This window comes from Lipotes vexillifer, unplaced genomic scaffold (genome assembly GCF_000442215.2).
Source record: "Lipotes vexillifer unplaced genomic scaffold, Lipotes_vexillifer_v1.1 scaffold330, whole genome shotgun sequence".
NCBI lineage: Eukaryota > Metazoa > Chordata > Mammalia > Artiodactyla > Lipotidae > Lipotes > Lipotes vexillifer.
This window is the reverse complement of record NW_006775627.1, coordinates 2067976-2089875: the sequence shown is the minus strand read 5'-3', so window position 1 is coordinate 2089875 and position 21900 is coordinate 2067976. Positions and strand designations below refer to the sequence as shown.

Here is a 21900-nt window from a genome sequence, read left to right as displayed (position 1 = left end):
CACACACACCCCCGCCCCGCCGCCCCCCCCCCCCACTGAAGAAGTGGTGGTGATGGTGACTGTAATACCCTCTACAGAAAAGAAGAAACTGTGATTTGACCAAGGCTACATAGCTACTATGTAATGGCCTGGAATCCAAATCCACAAAGTCTAACCACAGAGCTATAATCTTAATTCTAGCTTCTAATGCCTTGTGTATCACATGGGGTTGAATTAGGAACTGGTGAATTTTTTATAATTACAAAGCGAACCAGCATGGTAAAGGACTAGTCACCTGATACCCCACTGTAGAAACAAGTATTTATGCTAGTTAAAAATTCACTCAGATCCCTTTCTCAAATTGGGGGGATCTCTGCAGTGACGTTTTGGGTCAGTATAGTTATGTGCTCAGTCCAAAGGCTTGCCTTTCTCTTGTTCACATCTATAATTTGTGGTCTGAGATACATGCAGTTAGAGACATTACAAGCAGTGCCCTGGTTATGAGCATGCCTAAGTGTCACAGATGGTAAAAGTGTAGGAGCCAGCGCTGGCAGGAGGTGATAATCCCACAAGAGGCAGGTATGAAGGTTTGGTTGAGTGTTCAATAAGTGTTACAAGAACCCTGCATCTCAAGTAAACTACTCTGTGCCCCACTGGTGTGGGTTAACACTGACTGAGAATCAGCTCCTGTATTCCCTACAGAACGTGAGACAGAAAACTAGAGGCTTTATATGGGCAACAGTCAACACAGCTAGGAGACACAGCAGGCCACGCTACAGCAGCGTTTCCACCCGGGGTCCACCTACATATACAATTGTACAGTTATGTTTCTATAATTACTGTGCTTTGAAATTCTATTTATTTTCTGCATTTAAAGACATTCTGTGAAGAGGGTCCATAAATGTCACGAGGCTGCTAGATGGATCCAAGGCACAGAAAAGCTTAAGAATGCCTGGCAATAGAGGGAAGAGCTTTCTAAATATGGAGCCAGCTTGAAACACCAAATTGTACCCATAACAAATGATAATCTTCCCTCTTCAGAGAAATCATAATCCAGGTGATAGTCTGATATCCCTACCGTAACACAACTACCATATGTAGAGTTGGCACTGTTGGTGATCAGAAGCTAGAGACCCCATGGGCCTCTGATTAACTGATGCTGACCACCCTAAAATAGAGCTAAGATAAAAATTTCCAACTAATATACTCAAATCAGTCAGGTTTTTGCACCATTATACATGTGAAACAAGTTAATTATTCTGAATTGAAACACTCATAATTTTTATCTTGTTTGACCTAGTTTTCCTGAATGTTTCAAAATAAGTAATTCTTCCATTTAAAAAAATGAAAAAGAACAATGTGGACCAGATCTGCTGGGTTTTTTTTTTTTTTCCCTAGGAGAATAAAGTATACTAACTCCAACATATGAAAAGAATAAAAGAAGAAAACATAGAGCTAATCTGACCTAATCCCACTCTAAAATGGTGCAAGATAGCAAAACCTGGCTAAACCAAAATGAAAAATAATCCAAAGGTAATTCACATTTTTCTTGGAAATCCATTTTAATACTGTACTAACTCTTGATGTGTCTGACACTCTCAGATTTAATTTCATATAAGATTTACATACATATACACGTGTTCAAAACCCTTTATCAGAAGGAATCAGGAAGGATAATGTCAGCCTTTCCTCAATAATTTTTCTTGGCTCATGCTTTAAGACCAAAATGAGCAATTACGTACAAAATCTGGGCTCCACAATAATAAATTTAGCTTGTGAATGAAGTTAGAGGCACAAATAACAAAGACAAGCACAAATTGGTCAATTTATGAGAGTCTAGCATTTAAAATATTACATTTTCTGATATTGTCAATTTGACCCTGGTGCAAAATAAGAAAATGCGTATCAGTTCAAAACACAAAATATTTTTATAAATCAGAAGTAAGTCAGAAATAATCAGAGATACTCTACAAGGTTGAAAGGGTCAAGTGTGTTTACCTCTTGCTCCTCTATTTAGGGGTCCTATGTGTCATTCAAGCCTTTGTAGACACCAGATTGATATTTTATAGCATCAGATTAATGTTCTAAGTTTCAGTGTTTTAAGAATTAGGTTTGCTTTGGCTAAAAGCAAATTGAGTATTTTTAAAATTCTGCCAGTAATTCTTTTTCAATAATAATTGATTTTATTAGCATTGTAACAGATGCTCTATTACCAAAAATGAATAGCTTTTATTTAAAACTACAGTATGCATTTTTGAAATATTGTTCTTAAAAAATCTTAACTTTCCCAAAATGTTGTTACGAGGATCAGAGGAGATGAGCAATATTCTGTATGATTTTAACGTTTATTTAATGTTTTATTTCTCATCTTTTTTTAGAACAATGAATACCCTTCTCACAAAAAGTAGGAAAAATAAGAGTTATAAATCCCAACGAAAACTTTCTAGATGGTCTCAGTGAGGTGATAAGGGAGGTGGGTGCCTCACGTTTCCAAAACCTTTTCCATACCGACATTGCCAAGGTAAGATGAAAAGGGAGTAGGCAAAGAGAATAGCATGGATTTACCTATTCGGATCTTAATAGATTTTGCATCTTTGATTTTAACATTTTGATCAGGTTAATCATCTAGTTGGATAAGGATCTAAAGAAACTTCTGAAAGTTACAGCATGGGGCAAATGTGAAGTATTAATGTGAAAAATGTTACACTGTGACAGATTACGTGCCATGAGAAAGCATGTGCAAATTATATAAATCCCCTCTATATTTTAATCATTTCCTTATAAACAAGTAGATAGTTCCAGTCAATCCTTAATTGAATGAAAAAAATGCAGTGAATAACGTGTCACTAATAGGTACAATATCAGTGTAAATATTATAGTATAATTAATAATTTAATATGTAATAAAAGTCATCCTGAAAAAAAATCAATATATCAATACTTCAAAATAATTTTAAGCTGCTATTTCAAAATATGATTTGATTTTAAGGTTATAATAAACTGAGAAAATATACAATTCAAAATAGTTTTTAGTTTTATTAACAGGTTGTGAGTAGCTTCTTTTAATTGTTAACTCAGCTTTCTATCATACTTCTTAAGTTACAAAAACAGTAGTTAATTGAAATTCAGTCCACAAATAATTCATTCTGAGCCCCAACTTTTTTTCATATTTTGTGGTTGAGAATTCTAATGTTGCTATAGTAAATAAGGACAGAAAGATGTTTAAAATGTGCATAATTGAAGAAAATATTATAGTAATGGAAAATCACACAACAACACACCAGATTATTTTTTTTGGAGGTTTAATTTTAACTAATTAATATTTAAATGATGAGGGTAATGTCAATCCAAATCTTTACTTATTTGTAATGCACAAACTATTTTTTGTAACTTGTAAGAGAAATAGATTCTTTTCACCATGGCAATGCCTTCACCCTTATTTATGGTCTTCCTTTTTCTTGAGTCCTTTTTCTTCAGCAGTTTAACAAGTCACTTCTTGTTTGGCTAAAGTGCAATCCTAGCACAATAATGTTTCAGCTTGCAAGGAAGAACGCCCTTATTGAGTTGATAGAACTCCACCAGCTGGATTAGATCCGTAAATCTTGTGTGCCCATCATCCAGGGTGTGGAACATTTCACCATCATCTTCCACCTGCAACAGGAAAAACAACAAACTGGTAAGAAGGGCAAAATGCCCAGAAAGACAATCATATTCTATTGCATACTGCATCTTTAAATGCCAAAATTGATGTGTTTATAATACTAAAGCACAGTGAAAAGAATGTTATGGCATGTCCACTTCTTCTTTGTAACTTCACTTGCATTTAAAAGAAATACCATCTGATCCTAAGGTAAGCAGTGTGGCTCTACTTTCTCTGTCTCTAAATTCTCTTAACATTCAGTAGTTAGAATAGTAGGATTATTCTGAATCAATACAGTGCACAGTGAGAAATCGGCACTATTCAGTATAAAAGTAAACAAAAGATTTTAATACTCCCACCTACAGAAATTAATTTCCCTTTCTAGTTGTTGTCTACCTAAAGCCTTACTTAATATATTAAAAATGAATATTCACCATAATTTGTATCAGTAAACTGATTCTGGAGCAATCAAATACCGTGTTAGTAGAATGACAGCATTTTGGGGTTTTTCTGTTTTTGTTTTCTGCAGTGAGATCTTCAGGCATTAAGCAATTCATACGTGCCAGGGACATTGCTCACATAATCAATGAAGTAGAGAAGATATTTCACGTGGACTTTGGATAGTTCCAAAAAGCGGTCATTCAAAAAAAAGAAAACACTAGCAACTTAGCAATCTGATGTAATACTTTCTTGAAAGTAGACTGAATCTCTGTTCCACACCATCTGGTTCCAATACACAGACCACATGCATACATACATGCGCACACACACATACACACACACACACACACACACAAAAGCAGCAGAAGCAACAAAAAAATCCCAAAGTAAGTTGTGCCACATGAAAGCAGAATGACAGAAAATTTTTAAATGTGCTCAGAATAGTTTAAATAATGATCTCCAATTCCACAGCACCTGTGTACCTATCCATAATGATTAAAAACAAAACTACAGAAAACACCAAAAAAACATTTTGGGGACAAGAGAGAAAGGGGCTTGAAAATAATGATTTTTAAAGAACCACTAGAGGAATTCAGGAGAAGGAATTTTCAGTAACCTTTTAACAATAGGTGGCATGAGGTCTATACAATATTACCAAATCGTATTTCATGGGAAAAGGGAAATTTAATTTTTGCAGTTCCTGTATTTCTTATTTAAATTCAGGCTCATAAAACCATTTCTGCCAAACTTAACTCTAGTCAGAGCACAAGTTCCCAAATTATATTTAATAAAAGAACCAAAAAAAACCTAAAGTTTCCAAAAGCTTATGCATTAAGATCATCTCTAATATACAAATATGAAATCACAAATTACTTACTGGTATAATTTGAAAGTGCTTTATTTTTTGTCCATGACTCATCGACAGTACGAAAGTTTTGGGGTTGCTCTGACTATCCCGTACCAAGAAAACTCTGAAGAGAGAGAAGGATTTCAATATTTTTCTATATTTACTCATGGATGTCATAGAAATATAGCCTATACCAAATCCAGGAAGTATATTCATAAATGTAGCCAGAATTTTCCTTTACTATGTATTCAATGATGGGATTATCCAACGTGGTAAACAATATGGTATAACATAAACCTTATACTATAAAACTATGATCAGAGCTAATTTAATTTTAATAGGATAAATACACAGCCGTTTGTCAGAATGTTTGCTCACAATAACCAATATAATGCTATGCTGGCATCAATAATTAGTGCTACGTCCTTTTTCCACTGGGAAAGCTGGGTATTCACATGTAACTCTTTGGTACAGAGAATAAGGCATTAACATATTGTTATTTTAACTTCTGGGTCATGTTAGGCCCTAAAAAAAGAAAATTATTTAGAGTGAAATAATTTTTAACCCCCTCTTCTACACTGGATCCTTTCTTTTGATTCTGGTTCCTACTATTACATACACAACAGAAAGTGAGAAATGAATATATTCTAAAAAATCAATTCTGAAATCATTTATTAAATGTTTGAGCAAAATATTTTAAGTAAAAGAAACACCCAAACAACATGTACTTTAACCTTGAAGAATGCAGCAGAAAAGCCTCTATAACAGGCTAGAAAAACAAGACATGGCCTAATGGCCTGAGAAAAATGCTGCCAGGCGTGGATTCTTATTAACTGGCAATTCAGTGCATAACCAGCTTTATATTAATTGTTGGCAAACAGACTGTGCAAACAGTCCCCAATGGTGACTCCAATACTAATCTCACTGTGCCTGGGCGAAGAGACAGCCAAATCTGAGCCATCACAGATGTCTGATGAGATTAACCATTTCATCTGTGCTGTGTGAGATTCCGACATTACATCTCTAGGAGATGGGACAAAGGGGAGTTTCACTGGTCAATCAAGCTTAATTCTCTCCCCATTCCTGAGTAGATCACCACTACCACCTAGTGGATTGCCTGGCATCATCACATCTTTCCAAACGAATACCCCAAATAACCCATTTTTTAATTAAAAATTAAAAAAAATAAAGATACTGTCATTCTTTATGCAATTATTTCATTCAGTTTACAAAAAATGGGCTCAGAAATAAGGGAAATTATAATCCTCCAAAACATTTTGACAATTATTTGTGATTTATTTCTTTTCTTGGTCTTAGATGGTAATTCTGCTGATTGCTCAGATTTATATCTGAAAAGACCGTGTTCCATGCAGAGAAGTATATTGAAATCTTTTCTTATTTAGAGTCTACTGAAATGCCTACTTGCTATTAATAATCTCCCATGTGAAGGTGCATTTTTATCCAAATGTCAGTATTACATCACCTTGAAATTTTGCCATCATCTTAAGCCAACCCATGAAGATATAAGATCCCATTACCACTTGTTTAAATTGATGCTGGTTTTATTTCTCATCCACACCTCAATACAAGCTCCTTAACTTGTATTGCATTTGGGAAGAGAATTCAGCTAGTATTATAGGAAGTATTGATATCTGAAATAGAGTAATCTGAGAAAAAGAAAATTCTTTAGATCATAAATCTTGCATAATAAATTTTCTGTTTCTCCTGTCTCTTCTGTGGTATCCCACTAAAAGATAACATGAGAAGAGTCAAAAAGTACTGTTTTCATAGGTTTATATTCCTTTAAACTGTTAAAATTTAGAAAAAAGAAAATAGGGATGTAAACAGAAAGAAAAAAATAAGACTGTCTAAATATATAAGAAACAGCTTTTTACTTTAACACACCCTGCATCAAACCTAAAAAATGTATAACGTGTAAGATAGTGTCATGACACAAACCATACTTTGCAAACATATTATTTGTTCAAATCAAAATGTTGACACGCCAAAACAAGTTCAGTTTTCCCCCCATCAATTAATACCTGAGATGCACAGAATGGGTAATATTAGTGATCACTGGTTAAGAGCAGAGCATCCTGTTCAGCTATCTTCTCCTTCTGCGCAAATACTAAGCACACACTATGTAACAGGTACTGTATAGGTATTGCCAGGATTCAACGACAACCATCCTTATAGAATAAAGTCATTTCTGTTTTAAAAAGCTGAAGTCAAAACTCTGTGTGTGTGTTGAATAGGTCATTACTGATTATAGGAGAAATCAAAATCAGTGCTACTCAAAATCAAACTTACCCATCCACTAGACCTTGCTGAATGATCAATCGCTGAGCTTCCTCTCTAGAAATTTTGTGGTGAAACCATGGTTGGGACCGGTGGATAGCTGAAGAAATAAAGTGGAGGAATACAAAGATTTGTTTGAAATGATCACAATTTAATTATGTGTACTTTCTACCCTAACCCCTCAATGACTACATCTAAATGCACATCTTGCCACCCAGTTAGTCACACTGAATATGCAGAGACATACCCATGTTTGTGGCACAGCTCTGTGAAGACGCAGTGGGGCTACCATGAGTGCCCAGGCGTAAACATCCTTTTTTCTGTGCAAGGAAGTGGGAAACAAATTTTAACTTTTGGGGAGAAACAAATTCAAATCATAAATATTTTGAAGAACATGAAGCTAATTTGTACCCTCCAGGCTAGTCCTTCTTCAACTGCAACGGAAAGGGCCTCAGTGGGATTTTCTATAACTCTGCTTTTCTGGCCTGAGAAGTCCATTGCTACCAGGGAATTCTCTGATATACTTCTCTGGGAAAAAAAGCACATTTTTTACCTTGAAAACATCTTTGAAGTTACCTTTCAGTGCTTTGCTGGCAGTATGTTTCCATTTTAGGATGTGGTTCCAAAGGTGGCTAGCAGGAAATTAAAAAGTTAACAATACATATTCAACAGAAAATGGTGCTATAAAACATTTTGGTTAAATAAGAAGTTATACAGTTATTTGTTAAGGTCATTGAATTAAGTGTTGAATAAAGAGATTAAAAGCTTTCAAGGTAAGCATGTCTTTCTTCTAAAGCAACCCTATCTCTTCATATTTAGAAAAGAATAACCTTTCCTGTGGCTAAGAAGATCCAAACTCATCTCTCTATTATGCTTTGAGATTCATCAATGATCATTTAAATGTCAAATCTGTCTACTTATTAAGATTCAAGATACACTAAAGCTGTAACAGACTGACTTACATCACTTCTTTAGAAACAAATAGTACCCATATTTTATAACAAACCAACAATATGTATTTTAAAAGTTTATCACATCAACTTTTCTCTAACTTAGAAAATGAAATTTAGTGAAATAATTCAGATAACTCCATAATAATAAAATTTCTATGATTTAATACGTGAATGTTTTTTCATCTTGTGAGCATGAACATGGCAAAATAAGAGCTGCAAAAATAAGTCTGAATGACAAAAGAACTGATATAAAAGGAAGACATCTGTAAACAAACATAATTTTAAACAAGTAATAAAGTCATCTTTTTTGCGAATTACTTTTTGTATTCATAGTCTCTGAAGGTGAAAATAAAACATCCAAAACCTGGACCTTATTTTTATTTTTTTCTTTGTTTAGGGCTCTACTTTGTAACCATCTTTTAAAAAGTGTGCCAACCCAAGTCATGCATCCTAAAAAAAAACAGTTGTCAGAATCTTCAGTTATGAGTGTCACTCAGCATGGGGAGGGGGAAGGGTAAGCTGGGACGAAGTGAGAGAGTGGCATGGACTCTACATGCACTACCAAATGTAAAATAGATAGCTAGTGGGAAGCAGCCACATAGCACAGGGAAATCAGCTCGGTGCTTTGTGACCACCTAGAGGGGTGGGATAGGGTAGGAGGGAGATGCAAGAGGGAGGGGATATGGGGATACATGTAAATGTATAGCTGATTCACTTTTGTTATAAAGCAGAAACTAACACACCATTGTAAAGCAATTATACTCCAATAAAGATGTTTTTTTTTTTAAAAAGTGTCCCTCGATTTATAAGAATTAAAACTCTTAAAAGACAAAACATTCAAAACCAGCATGAACGATGTTTAATAGTTTTTCCCCACTCGTCATTAATAGAAGAGCAACACAAAAACCGGAGTTCTCATTGTAAAGGATCAGCCAAGATACACCTGGAGTCTCCTGGCTTAAGACCGTTTTCTCTGTCTCCACATGGATTCAGCCATACCCTGCTTGGTCTAACAGACTCTAGTCAAATGTCTGCTTGAGGGGCTTCCCTGGTGGCGCAGTGGTTGAGAGTCCGCCTGCCGATGCAGGGGACACGCGTTTGTGCCCCGGTCCGGGAGGATCCCACATGCCGCAGAGCGGCTGGGCCCGTGAGCCATGGCCGCTGAGCCTGCGCGTCCGGAGCCTGTGCTCCGCAACGGGAGAGGCCACAACAGTATACCGCAAAAAAAAAAAAAAAAAAAAAGTTCTGCTTGAAACAAAACCTGGTTCATACAAAAATGGGAGGGGGGATCATTTATCACTGCATTACACATCCCACTTTATTAGCGTTTATTATTTCCTCTTGAAACCTTGCTGTAGTGGTCCACAATCTTATTACGGTTCATCTTCATTTCTGGAGATTCGGCGTGCAATCTTTCATTTGTTATAGGAGCCTTCATAACTGACAGCTGCTCTTTCCAAACAGATGCTGTCTCTGTAATCTCTATTTGCTGTCACACCTTACTTTGCCCTTCTCACCCCGTGATCTTCTGTGCTGGGCTGTGGACCAGATGGATATACTTTTGCTTTGCTGACATTAATGAAAAGCTTCCACCTGCCCAAGCCAGAGAGTAACTAATCTCAATCATAATGATAGCTTTATCCTTATAATATCTCTGCCTTCACATGCCAAGATGGGCTCTGTAATCACAAGGTTCTGATAACATAAAAATGCCGTTAGGAAACAAAAACATAACCAGTTCTTATTCTTTTTTTCATTTTTCTCCTATAATATGACAGGCTGAAATGTAAAATAAGATCCCATGTTACATAATTACTTGACCTAAGTAGGGAGTCTACGATACAAATAAGTATTTTCATTTGCTACATTACACTAGGGGAAAACACAGGAATATAGAAAATGTTTTCTACTGAATGGCAGGTGGTGGATGAAAAATTAATAGTTTACCTTTGGTGGACAAAGAAATGGAAGTGAAGCAAAATCTGACTTGAACCAAAAGGTCATTTTCAGCTCAATTTCTTTCACATAGAAAAGCGATGTTGATAACATTCAGAATCAGTGTATTTCTCAAATATTTGTCCCTTTTTCTACCTCTTCCTTCTGGTGGGATAAATAGGGCAAGCCCTAAAAAAGGGTCCATGATTTTAATGGCATGCCTCTCTTTTTAAGAAAGAAGAGGCTTGGGTATATCCTGGATTATCCAGACCGCACCTCGAGATCAGATCCAAACACTTTTAGTGAGGTTGGAACATAAAATGTTTTTCAGGCAGCTTAGCTAAGCAGCAACTCGTAGTCACTCACTCCCTGTCACCCCATTTGACAGAGCTACATAAACGTGTAGCACAGGCCTTAGTAAGAGGGCACAGAATTTCCTCAGACGTTGTTCTCTCATCAGTGTCATACAGAGCCACAGGACATCAGAGGTGTAATCGATTCTAGAGATCACGCAACTGTTCCCCTTATTTTATACTGTAGGACGGCAGTGACTCAATCAAGGTCACGCTTACGGTAAAGATAGTAAGAGGCCCTATCTAAGGTTCTTTTATGTACCACAGAATGGGAGGTACAGGGAAGAAAGTGCAGTTTGGGATGTCTAGCTCAGAGTCAAATGTGAAAAATAATAAGAACTTCAGTTGACTTGTCTTTCCCATCCCCTTGTTCTGGCCAGGACCATATTAACAGATGCTCCTTTAAATGAATCCCTTTTATTATCCTAAAAAGGACAAAATACATTTGGCTTCTTGAAATATCTGCTGATGATTCTCATTTCAAAGGCTGATGGGATGGCTATTATGTGCTATATATAGTTATGATGTTCATTATGGTATGATAATTTCTTTCTCATTTCCCTTCTCAAAATGAATCCCTGGAAAAGAAGACAATATTGTTCCTTTAAAACTATAACTAAGTATATGAACTTTTCCCTGTTGTTCCTTGAACATGGGGTCTCAATGAAAACCAGCAGAGGCAGGTGAGAGACACTGGCATCCAGGATATAGGTCACTGATTCTTTCATGATAATGTAGAAATTATCCTGGGATTCTGTATAGACACCAAAATAAATGCAAATACCTCCCCAACCTTCTTAGTTTCCTTCATGAAAATTAAGAAGAGTAGAGATAGAATTCTTGATGCTATTCTCTCTGATCATGTCAACTGCCATACAGGACAGGTCATTTTCCTCACCACACAGAGACTTAAACCTCTTGTCCTTCTATCCCTATTTACAGCCAATTCATTCAAGGAATGTCTTCTCTCATACAAGGTGCTGAACAAGTAAAGCTACATTAACCAAAATGCCATAGATGTACTGATCAACAGTAGGATCACTTGCAATGGAAAGAAGCAAGAATAATACCATATTTGTACACTAATGACAATGATGAGACTAGAAAGTACTTACTTTATAGCATTTTTTTTCTATGATTAAGAGGACACCAAATAATAACTGCCTCCAAATCATGGCTGCTATTAACATGCTCATCCTAATGACTTTAAAATAAATTTAGAAGGATTTAGGAAAGAATTAAGATAATAAAATTCATTATTCATATATACATATATGAATTAAAAGATTAAAGTATGCTGACAAATTGTAAAAATTCTCACCTTAAAGCTATTGCTTTTATAAAAATTCATTACATTCCTTAGTTCCTTATTTTAGGGCTAAAAAGTAATACGATACAAAGATGAAAAGTTACCCTTCCATAACGTAAAGCAACGTAACTACAGCATTAGAGTTCTTTTTCCATATTAGTCTATCAGACTTCATAATCAACATTATTTCATGCTTCATTCCTAGAGCTGAGCATTTATATGCTACGTTACATGTAGGGAAATGCACCTTCTTTGGTCACAGCCATGAAACGCATGTTTTAACCTAAGTGGAAATGTAGCACGTTAGCTGATTGTAACATGGGCTCATACTTCTGAATTCCTAATGTACTCAATATTAAGGAGCACAAGCAAAAATAGCAGAACATAAACTTGGAGTTCAGAAATAAATTTCTTGTGTTAATGCACAGGAAATTAAAATTAGGTCCCAAAGAGGGGGAAAAATGTATCTGCCTGTAAATATCCAAGTGGCATTTAGTATAAATCTGTGAAGCAGTGCTAATCTTAATGCAAATGCACGACCTGTATTTTGGCTTTGCAACTTTTGGGTTTCCTGGAGAGCAGTATGCTTTTCAAGGACCTGGAACTTCAAAAATTTAATTGTTAGAAAGAATGCAAAAGAGCTCACAGGCTCTGATAATCCCAGAATGAATATTTAAATAAATAAATAAAGCCACAATCAAATCAATAATTAAGAAAGATCTACAATCTCAAGGACAATGTTCTATAAATTATCTTATTAAAATCTAATCCTCAAATGTAATGACAAAGAATCACTCATAATTCTTTCAAATATTTAAAGTTTTTCTTTAACATAAAACATTATTTTAATTGAATACTTCATGTGTGCCCGATTATTGTGATTTTATCACATAGGCTGCAATCATATAAAATCCAAAAAAAAATAGTTCCATATAACATGATAGTAGGATGGTGCCAAAAAGTTACTTTACTTGACCAAAAGGAAAGAATGGAAATGTACATTTATAATGTAATGTGATTGCAAATTAATATAAATATAAAATAAAATGTAGGTTCAAAAACTTGGTGCTTACCATGGGTGATATACTCTGAGAACTGCAGCCACTTCTGCCTTGATATGGATGCAGGTAATTCTGGTACAGCTGCATGCCATACTGCAGAATAATAAAAACACACATCCCCACCACTTTTACTACACAGAGTTTTACTACAACTTTTGAAAATCAACACTTTCATTAATTATACATCATCAATACAAAAACTGAAAATTATAAGCTTTCCTTAAAACAAATAAGTAAAGCAGCTATACTTTTGAATGGTAAATTTTAGTGTCCTAAATAGTACAGTTTAAAAGACAGTGTTTTTTATTTGGACCCTCACTTAAGTTCTAGCTCACAATATAAAGATCTGGAACTGACACTCCTACTCATTATTCTTAGTGTCAATAGCACCAAAACCATTTGGAGCTTAGCAATAAGAAAGCTCACTTGGGAATGGTGCCCGACTTTATGGTACAAAGACTCTGAGGATCTGACACACATCCTAAGCAAAACTGGGTAAAATTTACCATAATTCTTCAATGACTGATTGATGAATTACACTGTCTTTTGTAATCCATAAACTTGATCCTATCTTGAAGATTCTTGGCACTGTATCACCCTCTGGTAACTGTACTCTTAGGGCATTGTTTAATTTTTGGCTTTAAATTCAGGGAAATCACAATGGTGGGGAATCAGGCTAATTTCAGACAAAGAGTCATGGCATACAGCGTAAAGAGCAGTAGATAAGAACTACAGAGGCTTTACTTTCAAGAGGTAGCATCATAAGAACTGGACTGCTACGCTACGATTGGAAAGTGGGTCTAGAGTATAATTGGATTGTTAGTTTGAGAAACATTAGGAACGCCAACTGCCATGGCCCTCTATAATTCTCTCCATTTCATGGAGCCATTATGAACTTAAAAGTAGGTCTGATATAGAAGAGATTGAAGAGACACCATGGAAACCAATCTTACCCTTAGGATGAATTCCATTTAAACATTCTAACAGAGCTGTGTCTCTACTAAAAACTATTTTCTTAAAAGCAATTGCAGCAAAGTGGATATATTTGGTAATTAGGGAGAAAATCAGAGGGAGGTGAGGGGAGTCACTGTTTTCAAGATTTTGCTTTTAACATGAATACAGTCATTTAAAATCCTCTGTGTTGACTTCTTTATCCAATTATTTCCCAACTTATAAAAATTATTTTTTAATTTAAGGTTTGATTGACATTAATAGGACCTAATGAAATTTATTTTAAATCAACTCTAAGCCTACAGTAACTTTAAAAAGAAGACAGAGGAGCTTAATTCCTAGTCAAGTTCGTTTGGAGAATATACAATAGCCTGCAACGACACTTTCACAAGCGCATGCTGCTTGGACACCTTTTATTTACCTGCAGTGAAAAGCCTGCTACCTACTAATAAGACTGTTTCCTTCAAAGATGTATTATCCCTGGTACCGGTGGTGTTAGGAAGTTGCTTCTGTGCTGTTGAAAGTTAACTCTGGCTAAGGGGTAGGGCATGGGTCACCTTAACATTTCCCTGTCCTATGGAGGGGCAGATAAGGGACCAAAATGTGTTAGAGAGAAACTAGCAGAGTTCTAACGGAAGGGAAGGAGAAAAGATCATGTAACTAGGACACTGAACATGAGCAAATCTCCCCTTTTCTAAGTCTTCTGATTTTTCTGATTCTATATGTAACTGGAATTTCTCCAGAGAGAATGGGAATATCTCTATCTGATGCTACATGAAGAGTTTACATGTGTATATGAAAAAGAGAGGAAAATAAAACAAGTGGCCAAATTCTTGAGGGAGGCTAATGTCCAATAAATAACACATAATGAAAAGAAAAAGGACACTTCTGGTCCAGCCAACATAACACAGACTAGTCTTTCCCTGCTCCTCGATACTAGGTACAACGATAAACTCTGGAAATAACACGACAGACAACCAAAGGAGATAAGCAAAAGCTACCTCTAACACCAGGTGAGCCCAGCTGCACCAGCCAGGGGGACCAAACCAGTGCCCCACTGACAAGCTGCCAGTCCCCTATTAGAGAGCCTCAAATGTGTCTGTGCTGGCAGGCCAAGGCTTCCTGTAACTGATTATTTTAAAGTGTAAAACAGATCATATCACTTTCCTATTTGAAATCGTGGTGGTTTCTCATCGGCTCCATGATAAAGGACCTCACTGATGCTGGCCTCTATTTCCAGCTTCATCTGGAAACACTTTGCCATAACTGAAATAAACAGGGAACACAGATATGGTAGCAGAATAATGGTCCCCATATATGTCCACACCCTAATCTCTAGAACCTGTGAATATATTAGGCTACCTGGCAAAGGGGAAATAAGGTTGCAGATACAATTAAGGGTGCTAATCAGCTGACTTTTTTTTTTTTACATTTATTTTCATTTATTTACTTTCTGGCCGCACCGCGTGGCATGAGGGATCTTAGTTCCCCCACCATGGATCAAACCTGTGCCCCCTGCAGTGGAAGTGCATTCTTAACCACCGGACCACCAGGGAAGTCCCTAATCAGCTGACTTTGAAATGACATGATTATCTTGGATTATCATGGGAGATCCAATGTAATCACAAGGGTCCTTATCCAGAACCAGAAGAGAGAACCAGAAAAATGGCAGCATGGAGAGGACTCAGCTGGATAGTGCTGGCTTTAAGGGTGGAGGAAGTTGCCATGAGCAGCCTCTAAAGGCTGGAAAGGGCAAGAAAATGGATTTCCCCCTAGAGACTGCAAAAGAGAACGGAGCCCTGTTGACACCTTGCTTTTAGGCCAATAAGACCCATTTCAGACTTCTGAATGACAGAGGTATAGGATAATAAATTTGTGTTTTAAGCCACTAGGTTGGTGGTAATGTGTTACAGCAGCTATAGAAAACTAATACAGCGGAGCATCTTTAAACTGGGCATGTGTGACTTGAAAGAGGCTTTGAGAAGAGTCAAACGAGAGAAAAAAAAAGGTAAGAAGGAGACAGTCTTCCAGAAACTGAGCATTCTGGATATAGAAAGAACAAAGAAAGCTTTTAGTACATTTCATCATTTCTTAGACACACATTTGTGTTCAAACTAACAATCTGTATTATAATCTATGGCATCTTATATTCACTGTGGATGAAGTGACTTGCCATTGCCTGAAACTGATATGGGATTAAGAAGTCATTAGCATGAAAACCTTGCAAAAGGAATGCCAGTAGCTAGAAAGACAACCCCACGGACCATGGCAGAGCACTCATCTGAGAGATGATGCCTCCCCAAAGCTCTTGAACCACAGAGCTGGTTAATCTGTGGAAAATATGAGTATCCATGACTGAGATGAAAATGATTCAGAAAAGCCAGATTGAGAATATGAAGTTTTAAGAATACCTCAACTAACTTATTTCATATATATGTATATATATATATATATACACATACATATATATCTGTGTGTATACACAAAATTGATAACATCAACAAAAATGATGAAAATCAGGACTACAGGCCTAAATAAATCTAAATATTCAAATGAAAATAAAATTTTAAGTGATATGAAACATCATATCACAATTTTATTGGCATAATTCTCATCTAATTACACAAAAAATAATGGAGCATCCTAGTAAAATCAATGGCATGTCAGAGTCACTGAAAGACTGATTAAAGGAAGTGGGTTTACCACCTGCTTCTGTGTTGGGTGTTTGAATTTGAGCCCCTTAGAAGGGAGAAAGACTTGGCTAACAAGGTTGGAAAGTATCTCTTCCACCGGCATACCTGGACTTACAGGGTTCTGATGGAAGGGGAGAGAAAACCTGAGACCTCAAGATATTTTCTCTACCATAACTGTGATGGAGTAAAGTCTACCAAAGAGTGCCAGCTTCTTTATCTATAAAAGGACAGCGCTGGATGAACTCAGTGTTTCTTAATCAGGCAGACACCTGGAACTCAAGTCACTAACTCGGGATCCCCCAGGACGGGGCTGGGCACATGGAGCTTCAGAAAGCACCTCAGATGATTCCAATGCATATCCCTAGTTACCTAGTTACTACTGCTTTGACTGGTTGGTTTCCAAGACCCTCTAAAGTACTCTTCTCTTCTTCATTTTGTTTGTTTGTTTTACATTTTATGACAATGAGAGCAAACAAGTGACTACTTAACATGAGGGTTTCAAAGAATCAAGATTTCTAAGATTTGCTGAAACCAAAATCATGACAGCCATTTTGACAGTAGACTATTTGACAAACAAACAAATCTCTAATAAAAAGGTAACCATAGTGACTTTCTGCCATAACAGCAAATGGAAGAAAATTTCACAGTTAATCCAAAAGCTTCCTTTAAATTACTTTAAAAAACTTTCTTCCTACCACTTCACACCCACTAGGATGAGTATTTTTTTAAAAAGTGGAAAATAACAAGTGTTGGTGAGGATATGGAGAAACGAATTCTTATACATTGCTGGTGGGAATGTAAAATGGTTTAGCCTCTGTGGAAAACATTTTGGCAATTCATCAAAAAGTTCAACATAGAATTACCATATGACCAGCAATTCCATTTTTAGGTATATATCAAAAAAATGAAAGCTGTTACTCAGACAAATACATGTATAGACATATTCATAGCAGCACTATTAACAATAGTAAAAAGGTAGAAACAATCCAAATACCCATCAGTGGATAAACAAAATTGTTTATTTAACATATATATATATGTTAAACAACACACATACAATGGAATATTATTCAGTCATAAAAAGGAATGAAGTACTGATACATGCTGCTACAACATGGAAGTACTGATACATGCTGCTACAACATGGATGAACCACAAATCATTCTGCTAAGTGAAGAAGCCAGACCCAAAATGTCACATATTGTATGATTCCATTTCTATGAAATATCCAGTTTGGTAAATCCATAGAGACAGAACATGGATTAGTGGTTGCCAGGGGCTGGGAGTAACTGCTTAATGGGTATGGAGTCTCCTTTTGAGGTGAAAAAAATGTTTTGGAACTAGACAGAGGTGGCAATTGCACAACATTTTGAATGTACTCAATGCCTCTGAATTGTTCACATTAAAAATAGTTAATTTGGGGATTCCCTGGTGGCGCAGTGGTTGAGAGTCCGCCTGCTGATGCAGGGTACACGGGTTCGTGCCCCGGTCCGGGAAGATCCCACATGTTGCGGAGCGGCTAGGCCCGTGAGCCATGGCTGCTGAGCCTGCACGTCTGGAGCCTGTGCTCCGCAACGGGAGAGGCCACAACAGTGAGAGGCCCGCGTACAGAAAAAAAAGAATAGAAAATAAAACTTTCTTGCAAACCTGGTATGACAATGAGTAATTCTGATTCTGATTATTCTGCCCTTCTTAAAAGGAAATGGTAGATAAGTTTTATAATTATAAATTTAAAGTTGTGCTAAATTTGCTAGCATACAAGTTTTGAAAATAAATGTGTTTTCTATACATCCTGGAAGAAATCAGTTCTGTTTCTCTCTCCCCTACCTACTTTTAGAACATTCTTACTCCTTGTCAAGGTGCTTACCAATAAATTTTGCTTATGGAAGCGGTAATTTTTACTTAGCACAAAGGTAAATGTTTGAATAATACAGCTATAGTTAAATTTATAAAATAATTTGCATTAAACTAGAAAGCAATTCACACAACACTTAAATAAAACATAAAACAACTGCACTAAACATATCCAGGTGGGCACATTTTAAAATATACTTCACATCGGATTGATGGCAATGTTTTTAAAATGCAGACTAAGTCATGGACAGGAGAAATTTCAATCAGTTATACTTGCTATATATGTAATACTCTTACAAAAAAATAAAAAGCAGAACATTTTTAAAAATGGAATACTCCACACACACAAGTTAAATGTATTAGGTTATTGCACTCTACTCTGGAAATGTTTATCTTTCAGATAAAAAATAAAATACACGCATTTGGTGGTGGTTATTTTTCTTCTTCCTCACATACCCACGTGGATTCATAGTGAGTCTTCTGAGTTTTGAAATACAGGTATTTTCAAACTTTGATGGTACTCCCAATGTTTAACAGAAATTCACACCTGCAGTGAGATTACCTTAAACAATCTAATCGCGGTCACCCAGCACGTCCTACTCTGCTCTTCTTCTGCACAGAGCATTTTCAGGTCTCGAGGCCCTCCTGCTTTGTTAGGCTAGAAGGCCACAGCACATTGTTTATCGTTAATGCATATCTTGAAGGTAACACCTGTTGAAATAAAAGCCACTAAAATTCTCCTATATATAAGAGAAAGCTGTCTCTTTTTAAAAGAAATTAAAAGAAACTCAAGCTTACCTAAAAGGCTGAGGCTTGCTTTATTCATCTAGCAAAATATTAAGCCTGTACCTTAAAGCAGAATCCATAGTTAGTCGGTGCTCCATGTTTTTTTTTGCCTGCCAGTGACACATAAATATCACTATTGCCAAATTCGCTGAAAAACTGCAAATGCCGTGGTTCCTTAAAAAAATATATATGTATGTTGAAATGGATACATATTTTTACACTACCTTTTGTATTTCTATTATGTTACATAACTTATACCTCGGCAAAAATTATTCCAAATAATGTCACAGATACAAAAGGAAAGGAAAACTAAGTCACTATATCCTTAAATAACCAGGAGCTGGATATGAGATTATTTAATTTGAGAAGTAGTGATTTCTTTATAATTTAACTTCCAATATACAAAAAAATATACCTTCCTATTTTAAAATTACTTGCTTTAACCACCACTTCAAGGAATCTGAGGGAGAGAAGAGAGCAAAGCATGGCTTTTGAAAATGTTTTCTTATCTGGGTTTTAAATAATGGTAGTTCCACAAAGGGAAGAAGGTTGGTTTGAGCTTCTATAGCAGCTAAAGAAAAAAAAAAACAGATGATGATTCCTGCTTCATTGAGAAATGATCGTCCCTCATGTTTGTGTACTGCCTCATGTACCACAGCAAGCAGTGAAACAGGCAGCATGACCACCTTCCGTTACAAAAGGAAGGAAGCCTGTACAGATAAATTCAGGAAATTACCTGGCAATGGAATGTGTCTGATTTTCAAGGCAAAGTGGAATCATGAAGGGCTATTTCTTCTCTGGGAAATCCATAAGATTTAGAGCTGGTCATGGGAAATCACTGGGTCACATTATTCTGTGATAGGTTAATAACTTGGAGAAATGCTTAATTCTGGGGTTGAATGTGTAATCAAAACTGACCACACGCGTTGGTTCTTTAAAACCTTGCTACTAGTCGTGTGGTCCCAGACCAGCAGTATCGGCATCAGCTGGGAGCTTATTAGAAATGCAAAATCTCAGGGCCCCACCCCAGATCTGCTGATTCAAAATCAAAATCTGCATTTTAACAAGAACCCAGGTGATGCACATGCACTGAAATTTGAGAAGCAGTGCTCTTAAAACAAAAAGATACAGCAGAACATTCAGCAATTTGAGCAACCCATTCAAATCCAAATCCCAAAAAATTTCAGTCATTGGCCTGTAGGCTGGCTATTTCATCAGTGATGATTAGTAGAGCAAGAGCTTCTGTGTATCCAATTGTTTCTCTGTGTGTCACTGTTCTTTAGGCATTTTGATCTAATGGATGACTAAAGTTCCCAGCTCCATGGGAGAATGAGGCAGAAAAGAAAACTGTTAAAAGAGACCCAGGGCTTCCCTGGCGGCACAGTGGTTGAGAGTCCGGCTGCCGATGCAGGGGACACAGGTTCGTGCCCCGGTCCGGGAGGATCCCACGTGCCACGGAGCGGCTGGGCCCGTGAGCCATGGCCGTTGGGCCTGCGTGTCCGGAGCCTGTGCCCCGCAGCGGGAGAGGCCGTAACAGTGAGAGGCCCACGTACTGCAAAAAAAAAAAAAAAGAGACCAAGCCTAGGGCCCTTGGAAAAAGGGAGGAGGAGGGAGAAAAGTATTCTTGTTGGCAAGGCCTTTAAAACTTTATTCCTTGATAGAAACTGATTTGCTAGTAAAAATGTCTGATTTCTATGAAGATGGAATAAAACCATCCCTGCCCACTGATGTTGTAGAAGCCAATGTAGCTGAGTCATTTGGACGTGAGAAAAAGGCAGCTTAAGAGATACTGGAAGGACATAAGAGACATGATGAATTTCTTCTCTTGACTGATTTTTGTTCCATTACTGCAGACACATCAAGGCTTATGACAGTACAAGACTAAGGCTGAGCTGGCATGGTTAGCGAAAGGTAAGCATGCAAATGTGTATATAAGGGGGAAGCTGGAGAGCAGGGTACTTAGATGTTTCTCTGTAAGTCATGGCCACACCTCCAAGGCTAGCGTAAGTGTTTATCTAACTCCCATGCAGCCTACGTCTTTAGAAAGTAAAATAAATCAAGACCCTTCTCATAGAAAAAGGGCAGGAAATGGTCACTTTGCCAGGCAGAAATGTCATATTAGACATTAGATAACCTACATGATTTTTATAGAGGTCATAATCCTTGAGTTTATCTAATATCTTGAATTTCGTTTTTAAGGGGGAACGTAAAACCATTTTCATATATATAGACTATGGAACACATGCTCATTCAGCACAGGCTAGAGAGAACACTATTATGTACGATGCACAGCAAAGTTAGACACCATGTTGAGGAGAGCTGAGGTATGTTATGTATGACCTGAGAACAGAGGTTTGATGCCTATAATGTTGCCCAGCCAAGGTGGGACCACTGCAGGGATAAGAGCATCGCTTCAGTAGATGGAATAGGAGCTGTCTTGTTATGTAATAGGTGGGAAAGGAAAGGAGGTGGAGGGTGAAGTAAAAAGACAATGGGCTGTGGATTTTCATGCGAAACCTGTTAAAGAATTAGGAATTCAGGAATTAAGGAGATACTGTCATATCTTCCAGTGAAGAATCACTGGGAAGACAGTCAAAGAAATGTGATTACTGGATTTAGAAGCCACTTTTCTCTGATGCTAAAAGTAAAAAGATGATCCAGCACACATTTGTTTAAAACCACCTTCGTATATTACTTCATACATGAGGAAAACTGGGAAAAGAGAAACTTCATTACAAAGCTTAAGAAAAAGTCTAAAACCTTAATTACAAAGATGGGTAATTATTCATCCTAACATTATC

General features: G+C 36.8%; 1 protein-coding gene across 2 annotated transcripts in view; it reads right to left on the bottom strand.

Annotated features, from left to right (window-relative positions):
• Positions 1-3276: 3276 nt before the first annotated feature.
• The window catches only part of GRB14 (growth factor receptor bound protein 14), a 123278-nt gene continuing 104654 nt past the window's right edge, over positions 3277-21900 (bottom strand). For both annotated transcript variants that reach the window (XM_007450071.1, XM_007450072.1), the window contains 8 exons: positions 19163-19273; positions 18876-18971; positions 12828-12908; positions 7616-7732; positions 7452-7524; positions 7217-7304; positions 4937-5030; positions 3277-3629 (listed from right to left, as the gene is read on the bottom strand). In XM_007450071.1, coding sequence (XP_007450133.1) covers positions 3483-3629; positions 4937-5030; positions 7217-7304; positions 7452-7524; positions 7616-7732; positions 12828-12908; positions 18876-18971; positions 19163-19273 — 807 coding nt within the window. In that variant the 3' untranslated portion in view covers positions 3277-3482. The remainder of the gene's footprint in view (positions 3630-4936; positions 5031-7216; positions 7305-7451; positions 7525-7615; positions 7733-12827; positions 12909-18875; positions 18972-19162; positions 19274-21900) is intronic.